Source organism: Apteryx rowi, unplaced genomic scaffold, assembly GCF_003343035.1.
Source record: "Apteryx rowi isolate R43461 unplaced genomic scaffold, aptRow1 scaffold_1742, whole genome shotgun sequence".
Taxonomy (NCBI): Eukaryota; Metazoa; Chordata; class Aves; order Apterygiformes; family Apterygidae; genus Apteryx; species Apteryx rowi.
In genome coordinates this window covers 5,568-14,695 of record NW_020448022.1, presented here as the reverse complement: position 1 = coordinate 14,695, position 9,128 = coordinate 5,568, and the positions used below count along the sequence as shown (strand labels likewise).

General features: G+C 55.1%; 2 protein-coding genes across 2 annotated transcripts in view; both read left to right on the top strand.

Annotated features, from left to right (window-relative positions):
* Positions 1–4,309, top strand: part of LOC112963734 (class I histocompatibility antigen, F10 alpha chain-like) — a 5,714-nt gene extending 1,405 nt beyond the window's left edge. The window contains exons 3-10 of the mRNA XM_026061064.1: positions 68–331; positions 864–1,136; positions 1,300–1,572; positions 1,655–1,756; positions 1,915–1,947; positions 2,303–2,335; positions 2,609–3,013; positions 3,154–4,309. Of these exons, the coding sequence (XP_025916849.1) occupies positions 68–331; positions 864–1,136; positions 1,300–1,572; positions 1,655–1,756; positions 1,915–1,947; positions 2,303–2,335; positions 2,609–2,643 (1,013 nt within the window). The 3' untranslated portion in view covers positions 2,644–3,013; positions 3,154–4,309. The remainder of the gene's footprint in view (positions 1–67; positions 332–863; positions 1,137–1,299; positions 1,573–1,654; positions 1,757–1,914; positions 1,948–2,302; positions 2,336–2,608; positions 3,014–3,153) is intronic.
* Positions 4,310–8,934: 4,625 nt separating this feature from the next.
* Positions 8,935–9,128, top strand: part of LOC112963733 (class I histocompatibility antigen, F10 alpha chain-like) — a 3,651-nt gene continuing 3,457 nt past the window's right edge. Inside the window, exon 1 of the mRNA XM_026061063.1 lies at positions 8,935–9,085. Within this exon, the coding sequence (XP_025916848.1) occupies positions 8,938–9,085 (148 nt within the window). The 5' untranslated portion in view covers positions 8,935–8,937. The remainder of the gene's footprint in view (positions 9,086–9,128) is intronic.

Below are 9,128 nucleotides of genomic sequence, written 5' to 3'. Positions count from 1 at the left end.
AGACTGCCTCGACACCCCCCCATGGGGTGCTCCCCCCCAGCCCCTCATCCCCCCCGTGTTCCCGCAGGTCCCCACTCCCTGCGCATTTTCTACACCGGGGTGTCGGAGCCCAGTTCGGGGCTGCCTGCATTTGTGTCCGTGGGGTACGTGGATGGAGAGACCATCGTGCACTACGACAGTGAGACGCGGAGAAAGGAGCCCCGCGCAGCCTGGATGGTGGCCAACGTGGACCAGCAGTACTGGGATGGCGGGATTGAGACATGCCAGAACTGGCAGCAAATTTTCCTCGTGAACCTGGACACGGCGCAGAAACGCTACAACCACAGCGGGGGTGAGCGCAGGCCGGGCCGGGGCTCTGTGGCCCCACGGGCGCCCTGAGGCCTTGCCCTGCTGCGGTCCAATGCCTCGGGAGCGCTAGCCCTTGTCCGGCTGGTGTCACAGGGCATCCCGAAAGGGGAGAGAGCCCCGGGGGCCCCTCGCTGTCCTCAGGACGCTGGGGCAGCCCCGTCGCGCAGCCCCGGGGGCTCCCAGCCGCCCCATCGCAGCCCCTCGCCGTGCCCGGCTGCCTGCGCTGGGGGCTGTGTGGCTGGGGTGCCCCTGTCCCTGCACTGGGTGCCAGGGGGTCTGGGGCAGGGGTTTGTGTGATGCCCTGAATGCTTCCGGTCCTGGGCGAGAGGCCGAGCTGCTGCGGTGCCAGTACTCGAAGCCGTAGGGCGCCCCCTGCCAGCGCCCAGCTGGGGCCCGGCTCCCCCGTCAGCTGCGTGGGGCTGGGGCAGGGGCAGGGGCTGCTGCCGAGGGGGGTCTGAACCCCTCTGAGGTGCCAGGGCTGCTGCTGAGCCCCCGTCTCCCTGCTTGTGTCTCAGGGTATCACACGTGGCAGTCTGTGTATGGCTGTGACCTTCTGAAGGATGGGGGGATCCGGGGATTTTATCAGGATGCCTACGATGGGAGGGACTTCCTCACCTTCGACAAGGACACGCTGACGTTCACCGCGGCAGATTCTGCAGCAGAAATCACCAAGAGGGAGAGGGAGGCTGCAGGTGTGCCTGAGAGCTTGAAGCACTACCTGGAGAACACCTGCATTGAGGAGCTGCGGAAATACGTGGAGTACGGGAAGGCCACGCTGGAGAGGAGAGGTAAGGCGGGCGCCCCCGGAGACGGGGATGGGCCCCGGGCTTTGCGCTGGGCCAGGGCAACGGAGGGCACTGCCCAAACTGGGAGCGGGTCAGGTGCGTGCGTGCATCTGGGGTTGGGCGCGAGCTGCCTGACCTGCCTCCCTGCCTCGCGCCACCTCCCCAGAGCGCCCCGCTGTGCGAGTGTCAGGGAAGGAGAGCCACGGGCTCCTGACCTTGTCGTGCCGGGCTCACGGCTTCTACCCGCCATCCATCGCCATCAACTGGCTGAGAAAGGGCCGCGTCCAAGCCCAGGAGACCAAATGGGGCAGCACCGTGCCCAACAGCGACGGCACCTACCATGCCTGGGCCAGCATTGAAGCCCTCGCAGCAGAGAAGGACGAGTACCAGTGCCGCGTGGAGCACGCCAGCCTGCCGGAGCCCGGCCTCTTCTCCTGGGGTGAGCGCGGGTGCCCGGAGGTCGCGGAGTGCCGGCTGGGGGGCAGCTCCGTGCCCCTGCTCACAGCCCTGCTCTCTTCCAGAGCCGCAGAGCAACCTGCTGCCCATCATCATCGGGGCTGTCGTCKCTGTGCTCGTTGTCATTGCGGCCATCATCGGCTTTGTGGTCTGGAAGAGCAGATCGGGTAAAGCGCCAGGGCCGGTGCATTGGGGAGAGGAAGGCCGGGCCTCGGGGGGCTGCTGGCAGCCAGGAGGAGAAGGGGGCGTGAGGTGGGGCCCCCGTGGGCAGAGCGGAGCCTGGGTACAAACTGCCACTTTGGCTGACGCATCTTCCTTCCTGCAGGGAGGAGGGAGAAGGGGTATGTGATCCCTGCAGGTGAGTACTGGGGGGCGGCTGCGTGCCAGGCTGGGCACAGCAGCAGGGCGGGCTTCGGTCTCTGGTTTCTAGCGGCCATGGGGCTGGTGTTTCCCGGGCCCCGACTGCCCTTGTCGCCCCTCTCCCGAGCCCGCAGCTTTTACCCCGGCCCCACGGCTGGGGTAAGGGTTCCTGTCCTGCTGCTGGAGGCTGAGGCGCTCGGGTGCTGCCCTCTGCTACTGGCGGCCCTAAGGCAGCTCCAGGGCTGGGTCCTGGCCGGGGGGCTCTGCCCCGGCCCAGCTCTCCCCACAGACAGTGTGGGGCCCGTGGTCCCCTTAGCACAGGGTCGGGACTCACTGCCGCTCCTTTCTCGCAGCCCATGACGGGGGATCCAGCAGCTCCGGAATGGGTAAGGGCTCGTGCTGGGCGTGAAGCGGAGGGCCCTGGCCCAGTGCCCTCCCAGGACAGCACCCGGTGCGGGACTGCCGGACGCTCCAACTGGTTCCCCTCGGGGCTTTTGCCCACTGCCCTGGCTCCGGGAGGTGGGATTGAACCGCACCGAGCAGCCCCGATGTGGGACTGCGATGCCGCACTGGGCCCTGCAGGGCTGGGTGCAGCTGGGGGTGCTCTGACCCCCCCAAAAACCTCTCCCTTATTTCTCTTTCCCCTCTTGTCCTTGCAGGAAGCAACCCCGACACTTTAGCGATGAAGCACTGAACTTGGCTCTATGGGATGTTCAAAATGCTCCGCGACAACCCATAGGACTAACAACCAGCAGAAATTCTCTTTGGGAGACACTCAGCTATACCAGGGACTTATATCCCGGCTGTTAGAGAATATTGGAGTGAAGCTGCCTAGAGTTGATCGCTCAGCATAACTTGCTTAGCGTTAGTAGCTAGATCTGCTGAAGCCTTAGGCCACAAGCTGTGAACTTTCTCCTAGATATTACCTAGTTAAGTGAAAGAGGGCCCCGGAGCTGGTTCAAGCTGGGAAGATGAAGAAGTTGCAACCCGAGAGCACAGCCACATTTGTATGTAACGGTTGAGATGAAGAGAAGGTGAAAGAGAAGAGACAACAAAAGAAAGAAGTGAGTGTTTTAGCAGCTGTGTTACGAGACAGGTTGAAAGAAACTAGAGGAAGGGGGTGAGTAAGGGCCAGAGGAGATAGACAGAATCAAAGCAAACATATTGTATGTTTAGGAGTTAATGATTATTGTCATTCTTGCAGGGAAGAAGGGCACCGGAAGCAGGAATGCCTGGTGAAGCCCCACGTGCCCAGGAACAGAGAGGACAGCATGAGACAGTCGAGTACTGGGAATGACACCAGGCAATTCCCAGCCAGTSCACAATGACAGGAGATGGGAGACCCGGAAAATACTGTGGGAATTGGGGTGAATTCATGGATATAGATTTGGATTTCAGGGGGCAGATAATGGCAAATATAGAAGGTCAAGAGATTCCTTTCTTAGTGGATATCGGAGCTACCCTGTCCCTTTTGAACTTTGAGCCTAAAGGATGCAAGTTGTTAGCTAAAATAACAGTACAGGGAGTAATGGGAAAAGGCGAACGAACATTAACTAAGCCCTTATTGCTCACTCTTGGAGGTAAAGGAGTGTGGGGACGTTTCRTAATTTCCATGGATTCACCCTTTTGCCTTTTAGGGAGAGATTTCTTACAAGCCTTGGACACTCAGATCTGCTTACAGCTGGAACAGATGAAATTAATAATAATGGGCTCGTGTGTTCTGGCTGAGACACCWGAACCAGAGTCAACTAATCTGCAACTTCCAACAGGTTTAGAATCAGTTCCTGGAAAGCTATGGAGCTCTTCAGGAMTRGATGTTGGACTATTGAAATCAGCTAGTGCAGTCTCCATCAAAACAAAGGGGGGATTACCTCCCACGGTTAAACAATACCCTATCCCAAAGGATGCAGAGAAGAGTATCCAAAAGCAAACTGATCACTATTTAAAGTTGGGTATCCTCAGAGTTTGTGAATCCCCATACAACACTCCGATTCTGCCAGTGAAAAAGAATAGGCAGGATTCTGATGGCGATCCAGAGTATCGGTTTGTAYAAGACCTAAGAGTTATAAACCAACATGCAATTGCTCCACATCCAGTAGTTCCTGACATGTCAACTGTATTATTACAGATACCCCACTGGGCACCTTCTTTTACTGTGATTGATTTACCGGCAGCCTTTTTTAGTATAGCGGTAGCTGAGGACAGCCAAGATCTTTTTGCCTTCACTTGGAAGGGACATCAATTGACTTGGACTAGGCTACCACAGGGATTTATTGGGTCTCTGTCGCGTGAAAGGGAGGGACGGAAGGCCCTTCCTTATCTTTATAATTTATATTTGCCTGCCAGAGCCCCCCTGTTTGAGGGCTTTCCCTGGGTCAGTTTTGCAAAGTAAAAAAGAATAAGATTTTATTAAAGTGACAGATACAACAGGTTCGGAATTGCCATTGATAAATGCACTGGCTGCTACAAATTTTCTATGAGCTCAAACTAATAATTAAGCGCTTTCAATAATAATATATTTTCCCGGGTAATGTCCAACATTTGTCGGAGGCGCAGGTCTTACCAAAGAGGCGTCCCTGTTTGGGGGAGGGGAGAAGGAGGCTCTCTCGTCAGCCATCTCCGGTGATCAGGTCGGCGGTTCAATTTTCTTCCCTTCCAAAAACTTTAGTGAGCTATCCTCTGTGTTATAGTTGCTGAAGGTGGGATGTGGAAGTGCAGCAGACATACTTCATTGGCCCCATTGCCATTTGCGCGGTTGTAGGGGGTATGCCCCCCTTATTTACATATCATTATGCAGCAAAGGGTGTGATTTTTAATATGGTAAGCAGGGATAATGAGGCTGGGGGTACTATAGGTCAACAATTAGTCTGTGAGCAGCAATTATTTTTTGGGATGCAACCCTTTGTGGTCAGGGGCGGACCGTGATACCTCCRTATCGCTCCCTCCTCCGCCRTRCAGCTGGAACAAACTGTCTGGCCTTCACCAGCTAGTTCGTTACTCATGTTGCAAAAGGGTGGTGAGCTTTGGCTGCCACGTACTGTTTTTCCCTTGTGCGCCCTTATCTTTCTCCCTGAATTCTCTCTTGTTCCCACATCATCCACCCCATGGTTGCTGCCACTTTCACGTCCCACTCTCAGTCACAGGTGTATCGATAACTTGTTGGAAGGGTGATGCGTATGTTTCTGGACTGACTTCCACTAATGGGGCGTAGGAAGTGGTGAGCGGACGCACCTCTAAGTTACAACCGAGAGCAGAAGCTGCACCCTTGCAAATAGGATAAGCAGCAGCCTGGCTAGAGACAGGAAGGAACCCAATGGAGAAGGGGATGATCCCAGATCTAAATATGACTATTGGTCTGAACTGTCGCATGAGGGCTGGGGAACTTAGATTGTAAGGGTATAATTGCCCAGGGCTGTCCTTGTTTGGGGTCCCTCTGTGGAGGCCCCCAGCTCAAGCTGTAATTACCGCATGTGTGTGTCATTAAATTTAGTTTTGCTCCAATCGGACTTCGATTTTCTGCCTCAGCAGGAGCCTAGGGTCGGAGCCTGTTATGGTGGCCAGCGAGCCTAATTTTCCATAACACTCATCACCCTCAACATTGTTGGTAACATACAAGGGGAAGAATCTCCAAATTTAATTTGGGAATTGATACAAGGATTTATACGAGTATGGAATCATCCAGACCAAGGGGCATGTGTGGCCCTCCCTGTCGGAGTGGGGGGACGGACCCGGAGTAACGATGAGTCTCAATATGAGTATGGTCGTTCTCCCTTTATTAGAGCTTACACAGAGTATATATAGACAAGCGATAAGCATGTACTAGCAATAGCTGTATCATTGGTTTACAGTCTGTTCACGTGCCTAAGGCGAATACACGATTGGTGCAAAGTTGCTGTTCCCGTGGAGGGGCTTGTCGGCCCCCTCCTTTACTTGTTTACCACTACTTGCCTTCCCCTTCTGTAATGGTCTAGGAAGGCTCAAGGACAGTTCACATAGCTGCAGGGATCCTCCCTCTATTGTGAAGACAGGATTGCTCACTTCTAAGAGATCATGCCCCTTTTCACTTAAGCATTCTTCCACACCTCCCTAGGTCGACTCAGGAGGGAATTAAAATGGGACTGCTTTCCATAAATCTTCTCTTTCTGTTGAGGGGGGAACAGCGAAACTCATCCCTGTTTATACAACCAGTGATGAATTTGTACTTGACTATGATTTCACTTGGAACTCGGGGTGCATCCAACTCCCAAACATCTGTAACTGGACCCTTCTTAAGGACAGGACATATTACCAGTGGGCCTGGTCCATAAAGCAACTTAGACAAAACCAAACGCAAGGGATAGATACACCCCCTGATGCAAGACCAACACCCCTGGATAAGCCCTTGTTTAATTGCACAAAGGTTATCAACTGTACCCATGGCCCTGGGGATCCCCCGGAGACATGGTTCCTCGTGGAACTCAGAATTCTCATCCGAGATATGTGCCTGTGCTGGGGGTATCCCTCTATGGGATTTAAAAACTCTGACCCATGTTGTAATGGGATGACAACAGGTGAATATGATGGTACCCTAGAAGAGTGCGGAATACCCTTAACGCACTTTCCTGAAGAAGGAGCGCCCGCGGATAGGATCTCTGATGCCATACTTTTGCCACACTCCGATCAATACAATTGTAAAACTGCTTGGTACGCCCCTCCCTATGGCCTAGCCTGGGGATGCTCCGATGGAAAGATGTATACACGCTTGAGAGTTTTTGACTTGGAGTCGGAATACCAACCATGTGTCCTGGGAGGATTTTTAACTTTACCTCACCACATAGAAGAAAGTGAAGGGAAAGTGATAAACCCCAAGCTCAACCCAAAGGGGCCATACATGGAGTTCAAATACCTGACTGTTATACTTGGGGAATGAGAACATCTTTGATGTTAGAAAATATATTTGCCCCATATGTAACCCTTAAAAGACACCAATTGGTTTTAAAAAGTATTACATGGCAAATACATAGTTTAAGTAATTGGACTTGGTATGCCTTTGGGAAGATGAACACTCAATTACAACAAGTATCTAAGATGACGCTACAAAATAGGTCAGCCTTAGATATTCTGTTATTAAAAGAACATGGGGTTTGTGGTATATTAAACCATACTGGAGAAGAATGCTGTATTACAATTCACAACGCCACTACCTGGATCRAGGAAGCTTGCGCTAAAATGAAGGAAGCTGCTGACCAAACTGGGGAAKTGTTCTACGCCATGYAGCCAACGGACTGGTTCGATGGATGGACTCCAAACTCTYGGYTAGGATCAACCCTGAGATCGTTAGGACTCACTGGTTGGGGAAAGTGGCTCCTAAATATTGGACTACTGCTGTTATGTGGATTTTTATTTTTGATTATTGGTTTAGCAGTAGTGCAGTGTATGATTAACCATTTACTCTCTTCAGTTTCCTCTTTCCTTTCACCCTCTGTTCGCTATGTACGGATGACCACCCTAGAAGAAGATGAACTCTACAGAAACGGGATTGAACCGAGTGTTGGAGCCATGGGGTGGTGTAAGAGCCTGAGCTGAAAGAGTTCATGTCTCAAACACCCAGCAGAAGAAGAAAAGAATATTACAATACTAATGAAAGAAGGTAGAGCTAGAAAAGAGGGTCTTGTGAAGGCAGCATAGCACTTTTCTGGGGCCAAATCCCTTATTTTGGGTAACTGCCTCAAAACAAGTCTGGGACAGCATCGCACCTGCATCTCTGCCAGGGAGGCGGGGACTCGACCACCCTCTGCCCCCCACCCCAGCCCTGTCTGAGAAGGTTCCAGAACAGCAGACTGCGCATGTGAGGTAATTACCATATGAGGCGGGCTGGGGGCAGGGACTAGTCTATAAATAGCGCAACTCAGCAAGGCCATGTGTGCATCCACCATGGGAAGGAGCTGGAGATGTCACTGGAACCCAGGGCAGTGATCCGGCTCTTTCCTTTACCTCTAGCTTTCTAGCTTTCTTTCTCTCTGTTTTTCTTGTATGTTACGGGCCATTCAGCCCTTTATAAGGTTCCAGGTTGAAACAGCTCCTGCCATAAATCAAACTCTTCAATCGATCATTTGGTGTCATGTCACCTTAATTTAGCCCAAGGGTTTTCCGACCATTGGTTGTCTCGGCGTGGGTTGTCCAGCACAGCCCTCTAGGGACCCAACACCCCACCCCAAGCCGGGGCTGGCACTGCCGTGCTCGCTGGGCTCGTGGGGTGCTGCCGGCGCTGGGGTGGCTCTGGCCCCACGAGGATGAGGACGGTGGGGTGCCGGGTGTGAAGAGCCTGGGCTGCTGGCACAAAGCAGAGGCTGAGACCGGGCACAGCTCGGTGCAGGCACCTCCCCTGCCCTCCGCCGCAGCAGGGAGCAGGCTCCCCCAGCACCCTGGGGTGCACAGCAGTCAACACCAGTGCTCCCAGTCCAGCACCCCAGTCCCGGCCCTGCACCCAAGGGCGCACACCAGTCAGCACCAGTGCTCCCAGTCCAGCAGCCCAGTTGCGACCCCGCACCCAAGGGCACACACTAGGGCTCCCAGTTTGGGCTCCCTGTCCCTGCCTGGGCCCTGGAAGCCTTCCCCCGCCCCGCTCGGGCCATGGCAGCCGGCTGCAGCGCAGCCAGCAGCTCCTGGAGCCCTTCGCTGAGCGCTGGAGGCGGGAGGTGATGGAGAAGCCCCGGGAGCAGCGCTCTGCCGCCCCTTGGAGCAAAGAGGGGCCGTCTCCACGGGGAGGCAAGGCTGAGCGAGCCAGGCCCCTGCAGCCGGGGAGGGCCATGGGTGGGGCCTCACAGAGAAGGGGTGGGGCCTAGCAGGGAAGGGCGGGGCTGGGGCGGGGCTGGTGTCGGAGCAGCACAGCGCCCCCTGCGTCCGTTTTCGCTTTCACTTCTCACAGCCTGCCGCGGCGGGATCTGCTCGGCGCCCGACACCAGTGACGATGCTGGCTGCTATTGGTGGGATGTCTGGAGCAGAGCCAATGGCGATGCAGGGGCGGGGCCCGAGTGTGGATCGGCGCTGCATGAGGGCGGTGGCGGCGACAGGCCGGGGCCCGGGGTGGATGATGGAGCCGAGGCTGCTGTTGGTGCTGGCGCTGGCGCTGGGGGGCAGCGGGTCGGCGGCGAGCAGTGAGTGCAGGCGGGGACCCCTGGGCCGCCCTCTGCCCCCCTC